General features: G+C 37.0%; 2 protein-coding genes across 2 annotated transcripts in view; both read left to right on the forward strand.

Annotated features, from left to right (window-relative positions):
• Positions 1 to 10,256, forward strand: part of LOC107834492 (kinesin-like protein KIF14) — a 10,845-nt gene extending 589 nt beyond the window's left edge. Inside the window, exons 2-11 of the mRNA XM_016665959.1 lie at positions 60 to 198; positions 729 to 835; positions 1,710 to 1,807; positions 2,479 to 2,712; positions 2,842 to 3,029; positions 3,521 to 3,673; positions 6,637 to 6,759; positions 6,904 to 6,978; positions 8,116 to 8,266; positions 9,103 to 10,256. Of these exons, the coding sequence (XP_016521445.1) occupies positions 60 to 198; positions 729 to 835; positions 1,710 to 1,807; positions 2,479 to 2,712; positions 2,842 to 3,029; positions 3,521 to 3,673; positions 6,637 to 6,759; positions 6,904 to 6,978; positions 8,116 to 8,266; positions 9,103 to 9,479 (1,645 nt within the window). The 3' untranslated portion in view covers positions 9,480 to 10,256. The remainder of the gene's footprint in view (positions 1 to 59; positions 199 to 728; positions 836 to 1,709; positions 1,808 to 2,478; positions 2,713 to 2,841; positions 3,030 to 3,520; positions 3,674 to 6,636; positions 6,760 to 6,903; positions 6,979 to 8,115; positions 8,267 to 9,102) is intronic.
• A 1,406-nt stretch (positions 10,257 to 11,662) lies between these two features.
• Positions 11,663 to 27,001, forward strand: part of LOC103130141 (adhesion G-protein coupled receptor D2-like) — a 78,655-nt gene continuing 63,316 nt past the window's right edge. Inside the window, exons 1-20 of the mRNA XM_007541467.2 lie at positions 11,663 to 11,732; positions 11,816 to 11,852; positions 12,110 to 12,134; positions 14,198 to 14,422; positions 14,563 to 15,177; positions 16,678 to 16,875; positions 17,383 to 17,447; positions 17,774 to 18,064; positions 18,192 to 18,303; positions 18,424 to 18,570; positions 18,866 to 18,968; positions 19,251 to 19,362; positions 19,922 to 19,977; positions 20,407 to 20,533; positions 21,347 to 21,450; positions 23,262 to 23,364; positions 24,398 to 24,551; positions 24,827 to 24,960; positions 25,365 to 25,480; positions 26,781 to 26,901. Of these exons, the coding sequence (XP_007541529.1) occupies positions 11,817 to 11,852; positions 12,110 to 12,134; positions 14,198 to 14,422; positions 14,563 to 15,177; positions 16,678 to 16,875; positions 17,383 to 17,447; positions 17,774 to 18,064; positions 18,192 to 18,303; positions 18,424 to 18,570; positions 18,866 to 18,968; positions 19,251 to 19,362; positions 19,922 to 19,977; positions 20,407 to 20,533; positions 21,347 to 21,450; positions 23,262 to 23,364; positions 24,398 to 24,551; positions 24,827 to 24,960; positions 25,365 to 25,480; positions 26,781 to 26,901 (2,844 nt within the window). The 5' untranslated portion in view covers positions 11,663 to 11,732; position 11,816. The remainder of the gene's footprint in view (positions 11,733 to 11,815; positions 11,853 to 12,109; positions 12,135 to 14,197; positions 14,423 to 14,562; positions 15,178 to 16,677; positions 16,876 to 17,382; positions 17,448 to 17,773; positions 18,065 to 18,191; positions 18,304 to 18,423; positions 18,571 to 18,865; positions 18,969 to 19,250; positions 19,363 to 19,921; positions 19,978 to 20,406; positions 20,534 to 21,346; positions 21,451 to 23,261; positions 23,365 to 24,397; positions 24,552 to 24,826; positions 24,961 to 25,364; positions 25,481 to 26,780; positions 26,902 to 27,001) is intronic.

Genomic DNA, 27,001 nt, shown 5'->3' on the forward strand with positions numbered 1-27,001 from the left:
AAATATTATACAAAATGTGTAGATTAGCTATCATTGTTGTCATTTTTCTTCCGTTTTAGACATGAAAGCGCTGAGTCTGAGAACACCCAGCAAGGCGGGCTTCAGGTGCGCGTTCAAAACACAAAGCTGGGAATCTCCACTTTCTGGAGCTTAGAAAAATTCCAGAACAACATGGCTGTGATGAGAGAACTGGAGCAGGTTGGTCTTCATTGAAATAGATTTTTCTGATGTAATTTGAAGTCTTTTTTTTGTGTGTGTGTTTGTTTTATCTGATTAGCTGACTGTCTGCATCAAAGTGTGTACTTGTTTTGTAATCTGTTTTCTTGACCGTCTCAAGTTGCCTCTGCTTTTTCAGGATTATTCAATTAGGGATTCTCCTTTGTTTGTCTCTGGTTTGAATTTATAGCTCTTCCTGTGTTCCATAATACGGTGCTAAGTTCACAGAAGATTTCCTACCTCCATTGAAAGGTGTTTTAATGAGACATTATATGCTGTGTATTGAGAAAAACATGTGCAGACTCCCAGCTTTCCCATTCCTCATTCTGCATAATCAGAGACTGACATCACCTCTCACTTAATTGCCTATTTCCCTCCCATTTGACCTTATTTACAGTCCAGATTGGCTTGTTTTATGTCTGATGGAGGGATGCAGCCTCACTTTGCCGTGCTTTTCTCATTAAGTTGAATAAATGAGACCGGGCTTGTCAGCACTGCTTTACTCTCCGCAGGGGGATTCCACCTCTAAAGATGACGATGTGTTTTATGACCCTGATGATGAGTGGGAGCAAGATATATCAGCCTCCTCTGCTTCCACTTCCTCCTTTTCTCGCCGAAGGTAATTATCCATCTCCCCTTCTTATCCTGCAGACCCTCTGTTTGCATCTTGTCTTTGCAGTAAGTAGTTGGCTTTAGTTGTACGAATTATGTTAGCAGAAAAAATTTCCAAACTTCCCTCTGCATGTTTCCAACTCACGGTTTAATCTCGTCTGGGTTTTTGCTGGCCAATTAAGCTCTTATTTCAACATTGTTCAAGCAAAAGAAATGTTCTTTGACTATCTAATTGTGTATACATGGAGGTAATGAAGTTTGTATACACATGTTTTACACAAGATCCTCTCATTCTTACACTGTGTAATCAGCAAACTGCTGGTAATTTTTTTTTCCTTCCTGTTTTGGTTCATTTGGTTTTTATTTTATTCAGTCTCTTGTCTAGCAGGTCAGAACAGGGTGTTTAAATTGAGGGGGATTGAAGTTTCCTTCTGTCAGACTTCACACCTTATAAACAAAACATGTAGATGGACGCACATGCGCACGCCCACGCGCGCGCACACACACACACACACACAACACAGGGAAACTACAAACATCTAACATTTTCCTGTCACAGTGTTGTTTTTCATGGCAAGAAGTTCTGGTGGTGCCCTGCTCTCCACCAGATCCAGCCAAATGAAACAATTCACACACAGTTTGTGACTCCATCCTGCTTTTCGCTCTGACTTTAATGGACATATGTATATGCAGCATAACTTTACTAAGATTCCTGCTCTCTCTTTTTTCCCTCTCTCTCTCTCTTTAACCGAAATCCTACATTTTGACTATCCTCATGATTGCACTTCTCAGTTATATTATTCCCAAAATGTCTATAAAAAAAAAATATTAATTTGAAGTTGGCTGTGAACTTAAACGGCTTATATTTGGTTGGACTTCAGGAGCCGAAGCCTTCTGAAGACAAAGCGAATCTCTGGACGTTTGTATGAAATCCGAGTTCATCCCATTCAGAGCCTCACCAACTCCTCACAGTCTGCTGGTAAGATGCTTGATAACAAATCAGTTGTTTAAAAATTCCTTGAACTCTAGGAGCTGACTGGTACTTTAAGTACTTTAAACTTGATTTGTACCAATAAAATAAAAATTTAAGTCATCTTAAAAAAAAAAAGCATGATTTCTGCTAAAGATCTTAAACATTTTTCAAATGCATAAATTTTAAAATTTGTACATATATTAATTTAATTTTGAGCACAGCGTTGAAGAGCACTTCAACCCTTCTCTGCAAACTTCTGTAAAACAATACTTGTTCCTTAAACAGTTTTTTTGTGGTTTAAGGGAACTGACACCAAGTCGTTCTTGTTAGCGTTTCCACTATCAGCTGTCATGAAAAGAAGGTATTTTGTTTGGGTTTGGCTTGAAAATCAGGAATTTCATTAGCTGGCTGAAACCTGTATTTACAACAGGCACTGTATTGCATAGTGAATTGTAGTTGAATTGAATATAAAAGCACATAGTTTATATGCTGGAGTTACAAAAAACAATCGTAGATGAACAAAGTGTTATTTAACTGATAGAAGCTATTTTTCACAATTAATATAGGTCTTGCTGTTAAATCATGATCCTCAAAAGGTTTTATATTGTCTTAAAATAACTAAGAGAAACTTTCAGTGACCCTAGTTATTTTTGTCACTCCTCCTGTTTGCACTGCAGGGCTGATGTGTGGATCATTCAAACCTCCTTCCAACCAAACGAGCGCCACGGAACCCGCTGTTCCCAGCCTCTGCAAGGAGCTGATTGGCCTGTCCGTGGCTCGTCTGCGAAGCTATAGCGAGACAGAGGAGACCTTGGCAGACAGACTGATGTCTGATCTGAATCTGGTATACACGGCTGTCCAAACTATATCTGACTTGTATGAGGGTCTAGATGATGACAGCCAAGACACCGGTGAGCGTCAACTGATATTTTTTCCCCCAAAACAATCATTTATGGAATATTATGAAAGTCCTTTGTTCAACTGTTAAGTGTTGGGGTTTTATTTTACTTAAACTTTTCTGATTGCTCATCCATCTGCAGTGTTTGTGTGCAGCGTGGCAGCCCAGACTGAACTGATCAAGGCCACTGCGGCGGTGGAGACCGCTGTGTTTGTTGCCATGCAGTGGCTGGCCACTGTTAAACGCTCCTCTGGCTTGTTGTACTCGACTGCCGAAGAACTTAAAAGCCAAATCAAGAAAATGGGAGGATTCTTCCAAATGCTTATTCAGGTGAACCCACATAGTGACATAAAGCTGGGATGGAGGTTTCTGGGTATTTTCATTTCATATAAAAGGCAAAATTTAAGCCGACAAAATGGTCTTCAATTAGGCGTAGTTTGGACATGCGGCGGCTTATCAAAATGCCGATCTGACTGACAGGTCTTAGCTCTGAGCTGTTTGAGCTCTGTCTATGGAAATGGCAAAGCAGAGGGAATTCTCAGCCTTGAGCTCCACACAGGTCATGAATATATGGAAAGGAAATCTAAATTCCTGACAACTCTTGGCACCTAAACAGGCAATTTTTACCCCTAAACCCTAATATGTTTTTTTTTTTTTTTTTCCACCATTTTAATTTATTTATTGACCCTTCAGACTTCATCAACCGTTGTGTTGACTTTGATTGATTTGCTGGTAAATTAAATTTAATTCCATCTGTTTGTTTATGCTAGCCTGATGTTGGATGTAAAAAAATAAATAAATAACTGTTTTTCCCAATTCAGGGCTGTGAATCCGAGATCACATCGATGGTGAAGGAAGCAAGGAGGAAAAGCAGTCAGTGCTTGGATGCGGCGATGCTCTCGCTCGCCCAGCTGGCGGTGGTGACGGGCATGCCGCTCAGTGTTACGGCGCCTGGCAATCGGGCCACAGGCAAGGTAACTCTTGTAATACTCCATTGTCTTCTGATCCGCAGAAAATGAAAAGTAATAAAAGCTTTGTGGATAGCCAGAGCAGTTAAGACATTACAACCTAGTTGTTAAGGATCTGAATACTTATGTCTTTTTTTTTTTTTTAATCTACAAAATGTTTCGATCTGCATGAAGAAATAATAAGAGGGGCATTGTTGTTGCTGCCTTGATGAAGCAGGAGAAAGCGGTGACGCACAAACCTACTTAGTTTCATTTTTCACTGCAGTTCAAACCAGATGTTTACTTCTGTATCTAGGAAGCCAGATGTTCTAAGTTCCCAAATGACAATAGAGAGAATGTTTTTAAACAAAGATTTTTTTTTTTCTTTCTTACATTTCCCCAGTAGTTGGTAGAACAACCTTTAGTCTGTCTGACTTATAGCAAATGTTTTAGGTCTTGCTTTGTAAGCTGCTCAGAGTAGTTTGCTGGCGTTTTGGACCATTCCTCCTGACAGAACAGGTGTAACTGCGCCAAATTTGAAGGAGTGTTTCTTGGACGTAAATCTTCTATGGGACTGAAATGAGAGCTTTGTGATTCCCTTTCCATAATGTTGACTCTGTTGTACTTAGCATCCTGTTGCTACCCAGAGGCTTCAATGGTGAGCGTGTTCTTGTGCTCGTAAACTGCCGCATTTTCCTGCCAGTGTTTTTACAGTCATTATGGCCAAATACTTCAATGTTAGTCATCAGACCACTTGTCTCCAAACGTTAAGGTCTCGGTGTTCATTCAGAAACTGTAATCAGGCTTTCAGCTCAACTACCTGTGCTGAATATCACCATGTTTTTTTTTTAAAGTTTGGCATTTAAATGCTAAAATCTGCCATTAATGCAAATGTTTAAAAAAAAGGAAGCATTAATTTTCACCTTCAGCATCTTCACTTTTTAAGAGATTTTACCTGATAAAGTTAGGATATCTCACTTTATGTTCAGATATAAAAACAGTCAGAGCTGACTATTCACTGATTTCAAGTTGGGATAGAGCAAACTCACTCTAGCAGCTGGTGCTGCAAATGTGTGTGGTTATTCTTTCTACAATATACATCCCCCAGGCTTTAAATGTATGGATTTTTGCTAACTTCTTCTGAGTTAAAACTGGTCTTAATTCTCTAAAACTATCATAAATAATACCTGTGATTGCTGACTGTAATCCTGATTGAAGGTCTACTTTTTCATCTTTCCTGCGTTTGGAAGTTGGGATGCTTGCAGTTTATTTAAAATCAATTCTACCTAGAAATTCCCACATAATATGGATTTGCAGTATGTGGCTTTAAAATAAGGACTGCTATGAAATTATGTATTTCATAGCAGTATTTGAGTATTTGTATTTGAAATTTCGCCATTTTCAGAAAAAAAAATCATCTTCTGAACTCTGCAGTTGCGGTGAACAGAAATTTCAGATTTCATTGATATTCAGGACCTCCTTAATGTCAGGAAACCACCAATTTATTCAATCAATTTCTCCGCCTTTTTCGCCAGCCTCAATTATCTAATGATGATTTGATACCTATTAAATTACCTTCTGTAACTTCACATCTCATTGTGCTCTCTACCCTTAAGATTTTGTCAGTTTAGGTCCCATTTTGAATTTTGTCTCCCTCTAACTAAATGCCTTTAAGAAATCATCCACTTCCCCGCTGCTACTAAAGCCGCTTGGCACGATAGAGACCTTTAGAGACGTTTTTATTTGTCTTTGTTTTTCAGAGTTGCCCTCAAAATTTACCCTGTCTCCTTCTCATATTTGTTCCTCTGCTTCCAAATTAGATACTGTATCTCATCACTGTTTCCAGCTTTCCTTGCTGAGCCTTGTTGATCTTCTGGTTGTTAGGCCTGATTAGAAATCAAACCTCTCTAACATTTGTATGGAAAACTTATGGCAATTGAGTCCCATTCGTCTGATTAAAATCAGAACTGCTTGGGAACGTGAATTGGGTGTAGAACCGTCTGAGTCATGGCGGGATAAGGTGATTCTCAGAATATTTCTAAGTACACCATGTGCTAGGTTAGAGTTTGTAAAGTTTAAAGCAATAAAAAAGAAAAGAGTATTTTTTTTTTTAAATCTCGTTTATCTAAACTCTTCCCTTCAATTTTAGACCAGTGTGACAGATGTCAGACCTCAGCCTGCAACTGAAGTAATATGTTTTTCTTCTTCCCAAGTTTGTACAAATTCTGGAGTAACTTCTTTTCTGCACTCTCAGGGGGATTTTTAGAACCCAGATCCAAAGTGATCCATTCATAGCTGTTTATGGAGTGCCAGTGATCACGTTGAACCATGAGATTTTGGCTTTCTGTTCTCTTCTCGCCTGACGCTGTATTTTACTCTTCTGAAAATCTCTACCTCCATCCACATTGTAGGAACATTTTGAAAACAGAAAAAACGTCAAACAGTCAAGGGTCAAGCAAAATTTACTTGCAAGTACAGCCCCTTTGTGGAGTACCTTCTCAATGTGTAGAAGAATGTAATTAACCCACCAGGTCACTAAGTTAAAAAGATAGATAGGACATCTTTTTTCTTGTTTCGCCCCCCCCAATTATTTCTTTCTGTTATGTTTGTATGGGGTTTTACATGTTTAAAGAATTTGGAGAAGGTATCCAAAATGCATATAATATAAACAAATTTATATAACCTCTTGATATACAAATAATAGTACTAAAAAAAAATCCACAATCTCCATAATCAATGGCGACAGAAGAGTAAATTTTTATTTTATTCTAAGCAGTATCACTTTGGGATTGAGGTCAAACTGAATAGTTTTGCAACACTTTTAATTCAGCCAGTCCAGCTCTTCAGGCTCTGCTCCAGACTATCAGGGATGTTTGCTGTATCCTTGTTTTCTCTGCCCTTTTGTTGGTTACGTCTTTATAGTTTTTGGAGCTCTCCACTGTCCATGCACATTGCACATGTTCACTGCCTTTAATGCTCTATGATTTCAGCAATCACTTTTGAGCTGTCTGCTGAGGGGAACCAGAAAGGGCGTGCGCTCTCTCCTGGAGGAAATCCTTGCCATCACCAGGGAAACGCTCAGAGATGCTCAGCTGGCCTATCCCAGAAACCCAGTAAGACATCAGATATTCATTTGTAGCGGGAAATTGTCTGATTGATGTTATGTAATTTGACATGACTGACCTGTAGACTGACCGAAGGAAATCTGAGTGAGCGAGTGAGTTTCTGCCTTTGATGCCTTTCATCTCTGCTTCCAGGTCTTACAGAGTCTAAAATCCAAAACTCTTGATATGTCTCGTGCCCTGCAGATCTACATTCAGTCTCATATTTCGGTGAGTTTCTGCAACACACGTATAGGTGTGTGTGCGTGTGTGTGTGTGTGTGCGTGCGTGTGTGTGTGTACTATCCCAAAAACCACTGGTGGCTGCTTTTTGAAACCAGAATCAGATGGCGCTCTGCACAGTCAGCTGAAACAATTCCTCTGCCTTGACATGAGATTAAATGAAATAGATTAACACCCAGTCCCACAACAGCCCTGTTAAAGATGCCACTCCGCCTTTATTGCTACTGTAAAGCTCAATGCTCTCCAAGCTTATCTCTGCGCACTCACCCCTCGGCAGTAGTTAGCGTAATAAATATGGTGAATGAAGTGGCATAAGTCACAGCTAACAGGCTTATTTGAAGTTATCTTAGCCACACAAACTAGCCAGTGGTTTTGTTGAACCAGTAATGGACACTTGCAGGCCATTATTTAACCCCCCCACAGTTAAATAAAGCTGATTTATAACCTCTGTCATGGGATCTCGTGGACATGTATGCAGCACAGTGTTCTGCTTGGAGAGAGTGTGGATGGAGATCCCTCTTCTTGTATGAAGCGAGTCTTTTTCTTATTCTCTGACATTAATGTGTTTTTATCATGTTTGCAGGCATTTTCCTTTGCTGCCAGAACTTTAATTTTCTTAAAGCAACAAAGGTAGCATTGGCCTCTTTTTTGGTAGAGTACATTTGCCCCAACACTGTAAGGTAACCAGACCCACCAAGCCGTTTGTATTAGTCGTCAAGATGGGACATATTAAGGAAATTATGGAATCAGATTTGGTCTCACAAAATGTCACTTACAATTTTTGCTACGGCTGCAGTTCAAATTGAGACCATTCTGTTTACGATTGTTACGCAAAATGTTACTGTTGTGTTCACCAAGAGACATTTTGGCTTTTATTCATGTAAAAATTGAGTGGAAAATACAAATTTTGTGAATTGCTTAAGTTATTGAAGGTAATTATTTTTATATAAAGTGGTGAAAAATAAACCCTGTTAAGGTCCAATTACAGCAGCATTTTTTTTTCTGCATGTTTAAAGAAGCGGTATTGAACTTAGTTGATGTCAAAGACTTTCATTCTAAAATCCGACTTTTTTGTTGCATCTTACTCATTATTTGCTGTTCTGAGTGTATTTCTGTTTTCACACAGGAGCAAGAAAATGATGAAGAGGCGCATGAGGAGGAGGAAGATGCAGTCTTACTCGCTCATTTACAGAGGCTGAGGACGACGTCGACCAAACTGTTCCAGCTAATCCAGGCCATCCAACAGATGCAGTCTTGTCTGTCTACTGCCTTGCGAGGTGACTCTTTGAAATTGCACATTTCTTAGGAATTTTTATTTTTTTAATCTTCGAACTGGTTGACTTACTCTTGTAAATAAAGTTCATCAGGTGCAAGCACAAACTACTGTCAAATTATAGAGGAAATCTGACAAACAGTATCTTAGTGAGATGTTAGGTCAACACATGTGGCTAGAACTGCATCCGTATGCCTTGGCATCGGTTCTTCATGCCTGGAAATGGAGGGATGGAGTACTGTTCGTCCAACAGTGGTGCACTATTTGCTGGAGATTTGGTGATCGGAGAGGTTGTCAGAAATTATATTCATCATACCCTCTTTCAATTGATTAGTTTCTTTTGTCAAGTAGTTAAGCCTAATTTTGCAGTGCAGTTTTAGAATAGTCAAAAAATATTCTGAGTCCTGCCTGTAATTCTGAGTGGATCAATTAGTATAACTTTCCTTGACTTGCGATCACCTCTCATTTCAACATAAAAGTTGATCCCATCCTGAACTAACATGACACTTCAGTTTATCCTAACAGGTTTCAGAAACTAAACGTATGTCAGTCCTGTCTATTTATGTATTTATTTTTGCACTTTTAAATTATTTGTGGTATTTACATACATTTCAATTTTTCAAATTACCTGAAGGTCTACTCGTACCTTTTTTTTTTTTTTTACTTTTCTCCAGTAATTATTAGAAATTATTCAAATTGTCAATATTATTATTATTATTATTCTATGCCAACACTTTAAAAACAAATTTGGCAAAGTTAAAATTTGATTATCTTTCTTCCACTACAGAGATGTGATCATTGGATAAAAAGTGCATGTTTGATTGGCTTCTGTTCTTCCAGGTATGGATAGAAATCCTGATCTCAGTAGCTGCAGAGAGCTGATCTCCTCCTCTACCAAGGCGGTGGATGAACTGGTCATTGGCCTGTCCAAGGAGGGAGTAGAGGCTAAGTCCTTGCAGCTTCCCTGTCTTCAGACAGTCATATCTGCACGAGATGATCTCCACTCCGCCCTGCAGTCCTTGTTGTCGTCTTTCTGGAGCCAGCAGGGGGTGAACGACAGCAGAAGTTCAGCCGGTTCGGACAACAGTTTAGAAAATGACTCCTCCATTAAAGACAGACCCACCACTCACAATGCAGTTAGAAATAAAGGTGTGTACAAAGTGGTGTACCCCTTTGCTTCAGGTGTGCCGCTCAGTGGCAGCCCTCACTGGGTGTAATATCTCTTGTTACCTTGAAGAAAAATAGAGAGGCAACCTGCTAGGATTCAAGTAACTGTAAAAGTACAGGAAACAATCTTTAAGCAAATAAATACTTGCCTGTGGCATTAACAAATTGCAGAAAATGGACACAGTCTTTCTTTGAAACATTCAAAAGTAACAATTGTGTTGTTTTCAACATGGTGTAAAGGAAAATACTGTTGAAGTTTCTTTGATTTCTCTTGTTGGTATGGTAAAAACACGCCCTCCAGTTTGAATATATTTATGATGCGCCAAGTGAAGCTAGAACGTTACTCATGAGTGTAAATTGTACGTTAACTGATGTTGGGTCAATAGAAGCTCTAAAGAAAAGGGCAGTCTTTGTCAAACCATTATTTCAGGACTATATATTTTTGGGACATGTAAAGTCTCAATTATGGGCACTCCAGGTAGGCTAATTTGTAAGAATAAGAGGACCTGGTTTTTACACTATTCTGTACATTGTTTGCTCTTGTATATTGTATTGCAGCATACCATATCACACTATTCGCACTCAGACAATTGTAAATTTTGGGTTCCATGCTAATATTTGTATCTAAACGAATGCTGTTGTAACCATTTTTTTATTGCTTTAAAAATAATCCAGCCACTTGCACAGCTGCTAAGAATCGCATGGCTTGATTTCACATGGATTCCTAGTTCTTTACCTTCAGCTCACAATACATTGCTGGTAGAGCGCACCCATTCAAAGACTTTTACTGTTAAGTAGCAATAAAATCATATTTTTTCTATATTCAACGTGTTTACATTTATGCTGGCTCTCATATGCATGGCTCTCAACTAAACTTTTCATTAATTGAAAAAGTATGGAAGTGGAAGCCCACATTTTATTTTAACCTTTGAAATTTGTGTGATATTTGTACTTTTTATTTAAAACAAAAACACATTAAACTAATGCTTCTCCACAAAAAAACTGACGATTGCATCATTTACAAGGGAAAAAGAAGCCCAAAGCATTCATTACTGTACTGACACAAAATATGTCACATCATCAACACAGGTGAATATGGATAAAATAACTTTGTTCATCTGGTTCTCAGAGTGACTAGTATGGAAGATGATGATATTTGAAACAAGTTGCTGTCTTTAAACTGTTGTCTTCTCAAATTGCACATTTTATTTTTATTTAGCTATTTGTGATGTGTCTTGTGCCATTTTTGCTGTGTAGAATTGACCACAAATTAAATCTGGGTTTTGCACTTATTTTATAAAATTGCAAATCCCAAAACTCAATATTTGGGAGAGAAAATTGAATTTCAGCTATGATAAACTCCAAAGAAAAATGTACAAACAACTTTACATTAAAAACTGTCTCGTATGTAAGGCCAAGACTTTATTTTTAAAATGCAATCTGCACTTGGAAGTACAGTTTTCTTGGTCATTGGTACCTTCATGGTGAAAGGTTAAGGTCAAGCAGGGTCAGCTCTTTCTGTGGTTGGCACCAATGCAAAGCTCAGTCAACACTGGCAGCAGGGAAGAGAGCGATAAGTTGTGGACACACAAGCAGAGACTCTATGAAAAGAAACAAAAAGCAAGCCACTTTTGACCAAAAAAAAAAAAATCAAAGACAAACTGAAACACTGTAGAAATCTTGAAAAGAAAAAAAACATTCTTTCAATCTTCAAGGATCAAAAAGGAAAGATGTATAAATTTTCCAATATGAGCATGCAATGGTATTAACAATAGGGCTCAGAGATTGTAGCAGTAATTTGTGAAATTTGACCATACGGGAAACACCTTAACTCCATTGAGCTACGGTGTATCACTGTAAAATACGAGGTGGATTAACAGAACCGAACAAACTGCGATTCGTTTTAAGCACTTTTAAGAAAAACACTGTTTGTCAAGATTTGGTCCAGAAACTAATATTTAGCTTGCCACAATTAATTGCCAAAGGTTTGAAAACTAGTCAACACTTTACAATTTTTTCCTTTGTTTCTAAAATTACTGGACCCCAAAAAGTCCATCCTCGAGCCCCCAAATGTCCTTGAACCCTACTTTTACCACCCTCTGCTGCTGGCTCCAGGCTACACCCACTCATCGTCTGCGTAGCCTCATCTGCATCCTCCCTTCATGCTCCCTGGAGTCAGCAGCACTTCGGCTCTACTTTTGCATGGTTAAGAAGTAAACATACTTCAGAACGGATTGATGGTGCGTTCATAGACACAGCTCGACTTGAAATGAGAAGACGACCAAAAGAGACGAACAAATCAGGTAAAAACAACGCGTTGTGTTGTTTTTGGAAATCACTGTTGGATTTGTCGCTTTATTTCCAGCTAACAAAGTATTTGTTTCAGGATGCACTGGTTGTATTTCCCCATTTTATCTCTGCTTGTAAGTAGTCTTTATTTTTTTTAACCAGTAGTATTTCTTTTAAAACTGTTTGGAATGTGCGTTCCTGTTAGTTTGAAAACCACGTGTGCAATCTATTAATACTCGTCTTGTTAAATTGAACACTTTAAAAACAGACCTGGAATTGGAGAACGCAGTTTTTCATTGGGCCACTAATCCGTTTCCAAGTTTGAGCGCTTGCCTACTAATTTAACTTAAATTGTTTTCACAGCTGAACTAAACCTATATTTGTGTTACAGGTTTGCGTTCAAAGCTGGATATTAGGTAAGCTACTTTTCTCTTACAAAAAAAAAAAAATAAAAAATAAAAAAAAAAAAAAAAAAAAATAGCTGCAGTGATGTTCTTCACATTTGTCTAGTTACATTATGTTATTTATACATTATTTATTATTATTTTGTTAACACTGCATATTTCCTCTCTTTTCAGCTAAGCTTTTTTATTGGTTTTATTTTCATTTCTTGTTGTTCTTATACTGAGTGCTTTTAGTTTTTTGAGTGATTTCATTTTGTGGGTGTGCTTCCTTGTTTTTTTGGTTTTTTTGCATCTATTTATTGGATATTTATTTATGTCACTTCCTGTTGAATATTTTATTGAGTATTCTTCTTCAGTATCAACCACATTTAGGAGTAGACATCAGTGAATCTCATCTGTTATTGCAGTAACATAATTTCACCCGGAATTTTTCAGAAAAATTCAGCCTTTAATTTTAGAGCTTTTATTCAGTGATGATAAACTCTCATGTTACAAAAAAGGAAAACAAAACTGGTAAGTCATCAGTGGCACATTTGTTGATCAATTTGGGGGTTGCTGTTCCAGGAGGGAAACCTTGGCATCCCATTCCCACATAACAGGATGCCTGACATGGGAAACTCAAACTCTACATATCTAAACAAAGCTTATTTAAAGGCTAGTCAATATATTTTTTTTCTGTTAATATGGCGCCTCTTGGTTCATACTGTATTTTTCATACTAAAATTAATGACAAATACAGCTCTGGAAAAAAATGAAGGGACCACCGCAAAATGATCAGTTCTTTGATTTTACTCTTTATAGGTTAATGTTTGAGTAAGATGAACATTGTTGTTTCATTCTATGAACTAGTGACAACATGTCTCCGAAATTCCAAACAAAAATTTAGCATTTATTTCCAGAAAATGACAAATGGTCAAATTCACAAAAAAATATGCAGTGCTCTCAGATTTCAAATAGTGCAAAGAAAACAAGTTTATGTTCATTCATTTAGAAACAACAATACTAATGTTTTAATTCAGGAAGAGTTCAGAAATCAACATTTGGTGGAATAACTTTGAGGTTTTCAGTGGGGTTCAGTGCAGTGGTCTCTTAATTTTTCCCATAGCTGCATGTGGTAAAGAAACTTAAATCCATTTTTATGTACAATTTGTGATGCAGCTGCTCATCCAGAGGGAATCTTGTTAGATCCAGGAGATTTAAAATTTAGATCTGCTGAACTAATACAGATCTGGTGACCTAATTCACAGAAATTGTTCCTCAGATACAAAATCCAAATTCTTTCATGATCAACACTCTCCTAAATAAAAAAAAAAAAAAAAACCTTCAGGCAAATCTGCAGTGGGTAAAGCATTCGTTTCTGTGGATGATCTGGAGATCTTTCTATCAGCCTATCAGCTGATATGTAGAGAAAACGTGCAGCAGTCTAGCACGCACAGCAAGACTCATCAGGATATAACTGAACAGGAATTTAGTCCTACTTATTAATTGGAAACTCATGTTTGTGGAAACGTCCTCAAACAGGTAACTCAAGACTTTTGATGTAACAGGTCAGCTTGCGACTAAAAATCTTAAAAGATTAATCTAGCCCGAGAGCTACATGGAAAATGCATTACTTTGTGCTGGAGCAGTGAAGTCTCACATGCTTTAGGCAAGTCAGAGAGGTATTCCTCTCAGTGAGACACCCAGATGTTTTTCAGCACTTACATCATCACTTGGAGAGTGACTCATAGCGAGTGCAACTTATCCACCCTTGTAATGCATGTTTTAGATGTGCACATACAAAAAAATAATTAGCGGTCTGGCAGGGGCCGAAGAGTCCATTTACCGTAAAGACTTGGAAAACTCTCATAAGGCTTTTGTAGATGGCTGGAATCCTGAAATGACATCAAATTGTTTAGATCGTCATCGCATCATTTACACAGTAATCTGGTTCATATGGAGAATAACTTTTATTTGCCAGTTCTCATCTGTCTTAATGCAGTGACACTCTTAAACTTTTGGAATGTCGCCTGTATATTGACTTCCACTTTGGTGGAAGCTTTTCTGTCAACTTATTGTCTCTGCTTTTCAAATAGCATTAAGAGTGAAAAGGAGAGGCCAGCCATATGACAAGTTTTATTACAAGTATGTTCCCGATTCCATGCAATGGAAGGATGCAGAAGAACTATGCAAGCGGCTATCTGGGAACTTAGCTATTGTCTCCAAGCAGGCAGACTACCAACAGCTAAACAGCTTCTTAAAAAACCAGAATATCTCTGATGGTGTGTGGATTGCCAGGAAAACCCTAACGCGTCAAAAACGTAGGTTTATTTTGCTTATTTTGTCAACAAATAAGATGCACAAATGTTCCACATTTTTAGGAGTAAAATGAATCCATCTTTGATTTTACGATTAACCTTATAACTACTTCCTTCTCTCTCTGTTTGGGATGAAATCAAAGATTCTTCCAAGACACTGATTCTGGATTTCTCCAGGCGTTCGGACCAGATGCATGCTCACCTTCTGCACAAGTTTCCCTCCATGAGCTCATTGACTGTTTGCACCCAACTACACTTCAGTGCAAACACCTTTGGAATTTCCACAGTCTTTTCTTATTCCATTAATGACTTCCAACTCCGAGCAAATCTGACCCAGGGAAACCCTGTGCAGTTGGCTCTACGGATCCACAGCAAACAAGGGCCTTACGCCAACGCTTTCGAACATGATGACTCCTGGCACTCTGTGTGTGTTTCTTGGAGCCAGGATGACGGAAGCTGGGCCCTGTACGCTCACGGTCACGTGGTTTCAAGGGGGAATGGCATGAATTGTAATAATGACAGCATTAGCCCAGATAGCTTCTTCATTATCGGTCAGGGCCAGAATGGGTCTTTTGAGTCAAATGATGCATTCTCAGGGAGAATCACCAATCTGCACATTTGGGATCGAGTTTTGAGCAGCTGTGAAATACTCACCATGGAAAATGATTGTTCAACCATCTCCTCTGGGCTGGTGTTTAAGTGGAGTGAGCCATTGCTGGAAATAGAGGACCAGATGTGGGGGGAAAGCCCGTGTCAAGGTACAGTTTAAATGACAGGAAGAAGAAAAATGTTTTTGTAAAAATCTAATATCAAGGATTTAGTTTTTGATGAAATTAAAGGGAAAATAGTTTGTGTGTTTTAACCTAAAGGAAAACAAAATCATCCCTTAAAGTCCAGAGCTTCAGAAAACTATACAGCATTTTTTTATTTTTTTTTTATTTTTTTACTTCACATTAGTTGATTTCACAATTGGGTTGGGTGTGGTTGCTATGCAGACAAAAAAAAAATCTAATGGATACCAGGCAAAAACAGATTCTGTGCGCACACAAGATTCCAAGGTCTGAGCGAGGCTCATGTAGTAACCTCCTCCCATCTGGCACTTTCAAGTGGAAAGACTCGAAATTAGACATTGACAGACGCTTTTCAATCTAATCTAACTGAGATATAATTGTCAAATATGCCAGCTTCAAGATGTGAACAGCTCCTGCAAACATTCTTCAATGGACTCACAGCTAACATTGGAGTAAAAGTTGAATACAAGTTCACACCACTCCTTGCAAATTAGTATTTAAAGGAAATTGTAGACCATAAAACTGTTTCCTTTCATTTAAAAATGATGTGCTACTTTGTCTTTTTACATCACATATAAAGTTTACATCACATATAAAGTTTAACGGCCATTGAAGTCTGTTCGTGTAGTGTCATGATATGTTAGAAATTTTCTTGGCATGGTTAATTCTCAGAGTATAAATACTTTTCCAAAGCTCTGTCTACAGTAGCTGTCAATACTGAGAAATATTTGTATTTATTTATTTATTTATTTATTTATTTATTTATTTATTTTAAACCACCCAACTGAGAACTAACGGATAAAAATGAGCAATGATGACCAAGTTGTAGCTGGCAAATTAACTCTAAATGGTTCTTGTAAATGTTTTTTTAACTTAGATCATTCTGAGTCCCACCCTTGAAAACAGACTTCTCCCTCTCTGACATCATGGTCCCCAGTGAGCATTCAGTGTCCAAAAGCCTCACTCCCTCTCCTACAACTGAACTTGCAGACGTGATAGTATACTCACTTTCTTTCTGACTTACGTTCCATATTTGTTATTTCTGCTCAATATCTAAACCCTAAAATACTCATCAGCCAGGACCTCCTGCTCTCTAAAGCAGGTGGTCAAGCAAAATACAAAGTTATTTTACTTCTGAAAGTTATTTTACTTATTATTACTTCTAAAACACATTTTGTAACTTACTGGACTTTTTACACTTATTTATTTATTTATTTATTTATCTTTTTATTTATTTTATTTATTTTATTTTTTTTTACAAAGAGCGATTTGCATCAATATGAATAGTACATTTGATCAAATGAAAACTATAAGGTTTGCACTGTAAAATAAAATCAAGGGATATTTAGAAACTGTGCATTTCAGATTACCTTTTTTTTTCTTTTAAAAAACAACATTTTTACGTCAACACATTTTAAATGGTTTTAATTTAACAAAAGCATTAATCCTACCAATTTCCTTTGCTAGGGAAATTTGCTGATTTCACTGTGGATTTATTTAAGTCGTTGCTGGATGGGACTTCTTGGCAAAACCAAACTTTCACTGTCAAAGTTTTCCAGAAAAAGATGATTGATGAAGATTGTGGAGTGTTTAACCCTGTTACAGAGAGCTGTCTCTTAGAGAGGTGCAGCTCATATAAGAGAGTCGTCTGTCAATTAAAGAAGGGTAAGTTTCTTTTGGTCTGTTGTTCACTCTTTTGTATTCTAATGAAAACCTGTTATGAGTGTCTTATGTTGGATATTTTATGTGATATTTAACCATGCTATATCTGACTGTATACATGTAATTGTAAAGCGTAAAAAAGGCACCAAGGCTGATCATAATCAGCATCTCATATCAGGGCAATGGCCAGAGACTGTGACTGTATCGGACTAGCATGCAGTTGCAAATCAAACATTTCAGTTTGTAATGTCATTTAGAAAGTTCAGTTCCAAGCATCTGTAGCAAGTAGATTGAAATAAAAGTGATAAAAATAGTTTTTTATGGTACACCTCACAGGAGTTTGGCAGGGATAAAATCATAAATGCTCAAAGAATGATAATAATTAGAAATGAAAATTAAAACTATCTATAATCCAAACTTTAGTTTAAATAACTTGCCACACAAGGTTTCATCTGTCAAATTTGTTGCATCAGTTGATCTGACTACACTTTATTGTCTATACTTTTGCAGCAAAGCCCAGTTTGCCAAACTCTCCTTTTTTCAGTAAACTGAGCAAATATCCAAACATCACGCAGGTAAGTTGTGACATCTAGTTGTCTTTGGCAAAAGTATATGATGTAATTTAATCCTCATAAACTTAGAAATTTGTAAGTATACTGAAAGAAACCATAAAAGCAGAGGTACTGCATTAAAAACCTTGTCTGTGTATATCAGGTATGATATTTTTATATCAGACATAATTTTGACATAGGAGGGGTTTTTTATTTATTTATTTGTGAAGCACTTTCTAATTTTATTTTATTACCACAAAGATGCTGTTTTGGACTTATCTAATTAGTGCAAATCATTTAGTCAATTTAATGTGATCCAGAGCTGTTTGCCTGTCTGTCTGTGTCTCTAGGTAATGGAGGAGCTAAGCATCAACACCTCCCAAAACCCAGATTTGACCTCCCTGCAGCAGCTGACTCAGGCTGCTGTGCATACAATAGAGGCTGATGGCCATCACCCCTTAACCTCAAGTGACATCCTCTACTTCGCTCAGCTGATTGATGGCATTGCGACCAGCACCCACTCTGCAGGAACCAATTCAGCAGAGGTCATGATGTCCATTGCTACAAACTATTTAAACCTAGCAAATGTGATGCTTGAGCCACAAACGGCTACGCAGTGGGTTGGTCAGACTGAGGATGGGGTGAGATAGGATATTTTATTTGTGTAACAGTAGTTGTTCATCAAATTTTCTACCTATAAAACCCCTTCTTATATTAATTGTGTGTTTTTTTGTTGTTGTTTTTTTTTACTGTTTTTACTGTTTGCAGGTCAACTCTGGACCATTTACAATCATCAAGAGCATTGATAGTCTCACCGAAGCTCTTGCAGACACACTGTCTGTTCAGCAAAGGGGCTTCACTCTCTCTACTAAAAACATAGGTGGTGTACTGTTTTGGATTATTCTTTGCATCTCAGAGTTTGCATCTTCATACACGCAGCATGAATTAGTAGTATAAAATAACAGATGCTGTGCATATATTGTGCTTCCTGTGCCATCAGATGTGTACCTGAAGTGGCAAAAACTTTCTCCTGAGAGCAGCAGTCAGGTCTTCAAGCCATCTGCAGTCTCCTCTCACAGGCCCAGAGGAGGTCGTCACGACGAACTGATTATCCCAGACTCCGAACTACAGCGGTTGCATAAATTAGGTAGGGATGAAATATCGTCATCTACGACTTCTGTTTTTGTACCATGAAAATTAATGTCTAGATTTTAATATTTGAAACTCAGCCATAGACAAAAATTCTAAATTTAAATGGTAACACAAGCTACTGTTATAGGTAGATATTTTTAACATGCCAGAGGCCCAACTTGTTTAAAGATACTTTCAGTTATCTTTATTTTGTTGTTGTTGTTGCTGACTCATAGCCACTTTCTGTTCTTTTGGTTGTCACCAGTCTATGATGGATTACACATTAAGCTGTTCTTTCTCTGTGAAAACAGGATGTAAAGAAGTGATGCTTATTCATACCCACTACAGCCACCTTAGTGAGGTTGTGTCTGCAGCGGAGAAATCTACAGAGACCCAGCTAAACAAAACAGAGAGGTTAGCTACTATTGCTCCACCACTGATGTTATTCCGAAATAAAAACAGTACATCTGAACTTGCTTCAACCATTTATTCTTATCTCATATTTCTAATGAACTTCTTAATTTTGTTATATTTCGTTCGTCAAGCAAAACTTCCAGAACTGTATAAATCTGATCAATTTTCTTTGCATCAAAACTGATGCTTCTATATTAGTCATCTGTCCTTCAAATAAATGAAGCCAGAAGATTATTTTAAAGTAAGATTTATGTTAGTGATAACTGTCCTTTGCCTTTCTAGTACTCTTCCAGGCAAACTAACCTCTGCTGTCATATCAGCGACTGTCCGAGACGTCTTGAAGGGCCAAACCGTCCCCGTGGCCGTCCAGTACACCCTTTCATCTTCACAAGTGGTACGGGATGTGGTTCATGGTGTAATCTAAACCATTACATGTACTCATTCTATTATTGAAGTTACTATTCAAAGATTTATGTTATTTTTTGTTTTTTTTTAAATATATTTTTTGTTCTCACCAAAAGTGGCATTTTTACTAATGAGATTTTTTTTTTTTTTTTATTTAAATATATATTTTTGTTCCCACCAAAAGTGGCATTTTTACTAATGAGATAATTTTAACAAAAATTGTAACATTTATTTACAAAGATTAATTTTCCTGAGGGAAAGAGTCCAAAATGAAAGACGAATAATACATTTGAATGAAAACATTGTCCTATGACAAACAGGAAAGGCATTGATTTTCTTGAAATAGCAGCATAGAAAGGTTTGAGAAGATGCATGTAAGATTCTGGAGAACTCAATGTCGACCTCAATGATTATAGCTTTTGCCGTGGTGCATGTAAGGGAACATGCTGGGATCCTCATGGTAGGATGCTAAGAGATTTGTTCGTATTTTGACACTTTGCTATTGGAGAAGATGGCAAATAAACACAAATCTATCTTTTTGTTTCTAGACGAAGTATTCCCGGAGAGTTCCTGCTGTTTGCGCATTTTGGAATTTCAGCCTGATGTAAGTTTGACAAACAGCAGATCCACTTTAATAGACATGGCACATTTTTCTATCAATAAGATCTCAATGAAATTAATAAATGGCAAGATTGGGGTCTAAACATTGGTTTTTAAAACTCATATTTTATATGATCAGACTTAAATAGTTTATTCCAAAAAAGCATAGCAAATCAAAGTGTATTGTCATCTTAGTATTATATACCTTTACGACACACAGATGTATGCGAACCAATGTCTCCAGTAACCACTGGACGAGAGACCGAGTACACCACACAGGGCAACACACAGGCAGAAATGACAAATATACTGTAGATGCACACACTCACCCCTGAGGACAAAGGCCGAAGTACCTTGTGATAACCCATTCATGCATGGGGAGAACTAATGAACATTTATGTTTGTGTCAATGCTTTTGTGCTCCATTATTTAGGCATAGTCACGGGAGTGGCTGGTCCAGTGATGGCTGCTCCCTGATCTCTGTTGGCTCTAGTGATACTTCATGTCTGTGCAACCACACAACCAACTTTGCAGTCCTGATGAATTACTTGGAATCTAAGGTAACTACACATTTATTGACATGAGGTAATTAAGTGAATTCCATACATGAATTAATATGTGGTAGTTTCTATTGAAGCATGGGACAAGGTTTAAACTCTAGAGATACACTCATAGAAACCCTATATTATTTGAAGAGAACACTGAGAAAAGAAAACAGGTGACCCAAAAACAAAAAAGTTAGTAACGGTAATTTGTTACACGTAATCAAATTAAGTTTATTCAAGCAAACATATATGGTGTATTAAGTTGTCAGGTTAAACAAATGTAAATAAATTAAGTTTAACTAACTTAATTTGATTACATGTAACAAATTAACTATTTTTTTAAATTGCAGCTCCATTCTGTTTTATTCAGTGAAAGCTTAGATGTTTAGATGTAAAACCTAGCAAACAATTTGCCAGGTGACTATAAACTACCATAGGCCATAATTAATTTTAACTCTTCTTTAGTGAAGTTAAAGAGCTTTTATACTTTTATTGAAGATGGATATCAGTATAAATATAAAGATAATGAAGATTTGTGGCAGATATTACGGGCTCTAGTCTCGCACCCAATATGTAGTCGAAGGCGTGAAATTGTTTTTCATAGCTAAAATATGCTTAATCTTACACACGAGAAAACATTGAATAGAGTCTTCACAATCTTCAGTTCTAATGTATTTTCATGTGAAGATCATTGCTGTTGAAAGGTAAGATATAGCAACATAAAATTTTAGGATTTACCGTACGATTTACCAACCAAATCTTCATATTGGAAGAGGTTTCCCACGTTCATTTTCTCTTTTCCATTACCATGTGTGTCCTCTGTTTCAGTGGAGTCCTGAAGAAGAGCTTATTTTGACCAAGCTTACGTTCATCGGCTGTGGGGCATCTCTCTGCGCACTGGTGGTGACCTTGATGCTCTTCACTGTCCTGGAGTGAGTAGCTGTTTAACATTCCCTTTCCATTCGCCAATGATGCAAATAAATAGCCTCTGTGTTGTCACAGCCAACAAACTTTGAGCTGGTTTGATTCGCCTTTAACTTAAGAATAAACTTCTTTTCCCACAACATTCATTCTATGGGTATTTGTTGCCAAGTGTTGGTTATGCATTTCAATTCAGATTATTTCTAATAGTAAAATGGATGCTTGTATTATTAGTTAATCTTACTCCTATTAGAAAAATGTGTTGATTGGGTTCTTAAATGAACAGAAAGGACTAAAAATACACACATTCATCTGGCACGGGATGACATATTGGGAATCTGGCCGCTTCCCTTCTGTCCTCCAGGCTTTTATCAGTATTGACTCGTGCTAATGCTGTAATTGCTGTTGTCTACATGTGAGTCCTCTCCGAAGTTTTATGGTGGAAACCCACAGCTGGCAATTAACATTATAGTCACATAGGGATCTCAATCAGCAGAAGAGGTGCTGCCCTGACAATTTATAAATGTCCTTAAAGCAAAGAGGGCAGCAGTTCATTTCACACATTCTGCTGTATGATCTTCATTTAACTCATCCCACTCCACAGATAAAACACGGACTGGAAAGGTGGAGATTTGCTTAGAGACTGTAAAATGTATTTGGTGTGAGGCACCATGTGCTGACATTAGCCTAATTGGTTTAAATAATTGAGCTTTAATGGAAGTTTTAGTACTGCTGCACTGCTGCAGCACATTCATAAAGAGGAGCATAAAGCTGTGTCAGCTTGTTGTGGTTTAATACTTTGGTGAAAAGAGCAATTATATTATTCTGTTGTGTCTAAAATGACACATCCTAAATTTCTTCAGCAAGTTAAGCGGGAACAAAGGAAATTATTATTGTTACCCATTTAAATGAGTTTTATTTAATCTGACAATGGATTCTGTTATCAATAAAAAAAAATGTTTATTGCCATTAAACGATTGTATTTTTCTGGAAAATAAAATAGGAAACTAAGGTTTTTTTCTTTTTCTTTTCCCTTATTTCCAATTAAATCTCAGCAAGTTGAAGGAATCGTGTGGCAAATTTATAGAATTAGATCAGATGTGACTAGAGGTGCTATATTATAGACACATGCATAAAATAGTTGGATTAATTTATCTGAATTAACATGGATGTCACATCCTCTTTCTTTAACTTAACAATAAAAGTAAAAGTAATCTTACACGTGGAAAAATGTATTCTTGATCTCACTAAGTGAGATTGCCATTGATTTTCTTTTTTTTTTACATATTAGTCACACTGAGCTTTTTCAGTGTATCCAAGGAAATAGTAACAATCATTTGGCATTTATCGTTTAATTTACTTAGCTACTTCAAGATGGTTTTTGTTGAAAACTTCAGCCAAAGTTACCTTCCATTTGGGTTCACCAACACCTGTCCTCATGAGGATTATCAGGCAGAATTAATGAAAAATGGACACTAAATTTAGATTTGGGAGCTTGTCTTTTACAGTCAAAGTCATAGATTTTCGTTTAATAGTTTCTCTTTATAGTTTGTCATTTCTTCCTTTAACTTCAACCCGTTAACATAAATCTACGTTTTGTATTGCCATTACGTTTATTTTGTACTTTTATGGGTAATTGATTTAAGTTTGCAACAATTATCTCTGCTGCCCTTTAACACATGCCATAAGGATCTATAGAGAGACCAAATGAAGAAAAACCTAAACTTTCATTTGAGTTCAAACATTTCATCAGCACTTATATGATGTGATTCAGTCTCACTAAACATTTTTCCTTTTAAAATGTCCCTTTCTGTGTTTATAGCATCCCTAAATCAGACCGGACCTCCATCCATAAAAACCTGTTTATAGCTCTGATCTGTGCCCAGGTGATTCTGCTCTGCAGTGGCTCCGCCATACACAGCAAGGTACCGTACAGGCAGGACACAAATCTTCTTTTATTTATCAGTCTGTGTGAGTAATGTTGTCACTCTTAGGGACATATATTATGGACAAATGTGAATCAAATGAGATATTGTAAGCTTGCTGGTGGGAAAACATGCCACCGTTAAACAGCAACTTTGTACTGGTTACATACATGTTTTTAATTTTACTCCTGCATGACATACAAATTATAGTGATAACGAAAAAAATATCAAACTCATAACTATTAGAAGGTCTAATTAACCAAATACAATAAATTGTTTTGCTTTTAATTGAGGTTGAATATGTAAAAACAAATGGAAAACAAATAATTTTGGCAGATGATGTAACATAAGTGACCATAAAAGCTGTACCAATCAGCCTCTGGTGGTTACCAAGATGCCTTGAACCGCTAGTCAAGACTAGTTTTTCCCCCCCTGAGGGTGAGAAGATGCTTGTTGGCTATTTTAGTATTAATAAGGTCTTCTATAACAAGGCCTGAAATGATACAACATAATTAACTTGTTTGGATGTTCAGTGTCTTTTGTAATTCTATTGCAATTTATTTGTTTTCCAACATCTTTAATTTATGGAAGCTGTATTTAGAGGTGAAACCAGAAATTGTCAGGCACTAATTGCAAAGATACATACACGTTTGTTCTCACTGTCTGAAGTTAAATCAGATCAGAACGATTGCCGTCGCTTTAAACATTGTGGGGAATGCCCGGATGGTGATGTCATGCCTTTGGAAACTCCTGATAGGAGTTTCAGACAGTGAGAAAAAATGTGTACGTGCCTTACTAATGGGTGTCTGAAAATGTCCTTTTCAAACTCTATATAACAATCATGACGCAGTATTTTGATCAGTTATGATATTACATATCATATCAACCATATTTAATTATTTTATTAATGAACCTTTTATGAGACTTCTTTGCAATTATTAATTGCAAAGTGAAGTGAAGGTCACCGCATAACCTCACTTTGAAATGTAAGCCAAAATCTTGCAATTTCTCTGTGATTTTCGTATAACCACAGGTGGCTTGCACACTTGTTGCTGCGTTGCTCCATCTTTTCTTCATGGCAGCTTTCAGTTGGATGCTGGTTGAAGGGCTGCTGCTCTGGAGCAAAGTGGTTGCAGTCAACCTCAGCGAGGATCATCATATGAAGTATTACTATCTCATCGGTTGGGGTATGGTGGTTTTGTGCATATGAATCGTTGTCTTGTCACTGAAAAAGCAAATCAGGTCTGGTGCCTTTATGAAAACACCTGTAAAGTCATAAGTATCTTAGACATTACGCAGATATTCTTTAAAATTTGAATACATCTTTTAAAATAAATGTTTCATAAATAAAAATAATTGAGTACCACAAATGTTTGTAATCTCCATGTATTTCCTTTTTTTTTTCTTTTAAATTCAAACTACTTAATCTCAAGTAAATACATTTTTATCTTAATATTACCAGGTCTTCCTGTGCTGATCGTCACCATCACTCTTGCATCGGCCTCAGGCAAATACTCAGCTGATGACTACTGTTGGCTCAGTGTCCAAAATGGTATCATCTGGGGATTTGTTGGTCCGGTCATCTTCATCATAATGGTCAGGAATTTATTTATTTACTTTAAGTTGATTATTGTGCTACTTTCACTGTTAAAGTGCTAAATAAAAAGAACATTCAGCTTTTGTGTATCTGGAAATCCAACTGTTGCTGTCACCCAAATGTTGGTCTCTTCCTTGGAAATTAGAAAAGTGCAACATTTTGATCATTAATTATAAAGTATTTCGACTTTTTTTTCCACTTTTTTTTCTTCAAGTTAACATATGTGAACTTGCATTATTATATTTTTTTTAAAGGTGAATCACATTATTAGACAAGGAAATCGGTAATAATTTGTTTGCACAGAACATTCTAACAGTCAAAAAGGAAAAGACATACAGCAAAATAAGAGTAATTATCTGACTTTTTTCTGTTCTGTTTTCATTTGTTTAAAATATATTTCCAGGTCAATATCTTGGTTCTGACCAGGGTGGTAATCATCACCATCTCGACAGCAAAGAGAAGGTCCATCATGCTGGCCTTGGGCATGAGTCCTGCCGAGCAAGCCTATGAGCAGATCAGGTAGTGGCCACTAGGAGGCACCATTTGTCCTCTTTTAAAAATGAATGTGTCGGGGATGCTGGGCGAAAGCTGTAGTCACAAATTGAATCCAAATGTATTTTCTTTTTTATCAACCTGCCAAAATATATATTTTAAGTAGCTTTGCATTAATTCTGTATATTTTTAAAATATTTAAATTAGTTCAAGTGTTAATAATATGTTGTAATTCCATGTAGCTTTTATAATTAAAATTCCTACAGTTCCTTAGTGTTTGTCCTGCTTTTATTGGGTGTTGATGTCCTGTAAGGTTTGTAAGAGTTTTTGGTTTATAACACTGTACTGTATCACTTTTTTTTTATTCGATTCAGAGATGGTATGAAGTGTATCGTTGCTCTAATAAGAGTTCATTTTTTGCATGCAACATACCCTGCCTCCATACACGATTAGTGTTAAAATCTGATGGTAATACAAATAAAACTGTGTATTTATGTTGATGTTTTAATTTGTGGGTCCACTGAGGAGCACAGTAGATGCACTGTGAGAGTTTTCAATGCAGGCCTTGAACTGTGTCGCACCTCTGGGCGGCAGCCGGAAAGTCAAACACATTGGCTCACAGAATAAACCAGTTCTAGGTGCATGTCATTTCACAAACACACAAATGCACAGACAGCTGTTGCGGTTTTGGCAGTCACCTGAGTGGGAAGCTAATTTGACTCTAAACAGAATTAAGTCACATTGAGGGTGGGAAGTTGTCACCACATCAGCTTTCCTGCCCACATGGCTTTGTGTATGGAAGAAGCAGCCTGCCGGAGCTGCTGGGTTTTCTTCTAAAAGGAGTTGAAAATGCAAGGGTGGATACTATGCAAGCTGGAAGAAGTGGAAATAAAGCTTAATATAATCAGAAAGGAATCTGAATAGTTGAATTATTTTTTGTACTTTTTGTTTGGGTCTAAAAATTGTTTATCCATTTCAGATCAAACATATTTTACATGTTCCAATATCCGTTAATAAAATTCAGAGATTTATTTATTTTTTTTCCCAAGCATGTTTCTTCCTGTGCATATTTGAAGTTTTTTTCCTCACATTAGCGTTGCATGGTAATGCAAGTCTTTGGTTTTGTCCAGGGAAGAGTTGCTGTCCAAATGAAATATTCCTCGACTTAAAAAAAAAAAGGTTAAATAATATTGATCTGAATTGGAAATTAAATAAAATTGACTGTCAGAACTTAATCAGATCTTGCTTATGTTTCTTAGCTCAGATTCACGTGTGTGTGTGGTTTGATTTCCGTACTTGATTTATTCTTGTGTTCATGTGAGTGCAGGGCCGCAGTGAAAGCGGTGTTGGTGTTGCTGCCAATCCTTGGACTGACATGGCTCTTCGGCGTGTTGGTACCATTTTCCATCGTCATGGCCTACCTCTTCATTCTTCTCAATTCCCTACAGGTACACATACACACTCATGTATGTTATTAGAACAGACATTGAAGACTAAAAAATTTGATATTACAGAAAAGAAACACTTCACATCCCAAGGTTTTGCACT

The sequence above is a fragment of the Poecilia formosa genome, unplaced genomic scaffold (genome assembly GCF_000485575.1).
Source record: "Poecilia formosa unplaced genomic scaffold, Poecilia_formosa-5.1.2 Scaffold10, whole genome shotgun sequence".
In the NCBI taxonomy this organism is placed as follows: Eukaryota; Metazoa; Chordata; class Actinopteri; order Cyprinodontiformes; family Poeciliidae; genus Poecilia; species Poecilia formosa.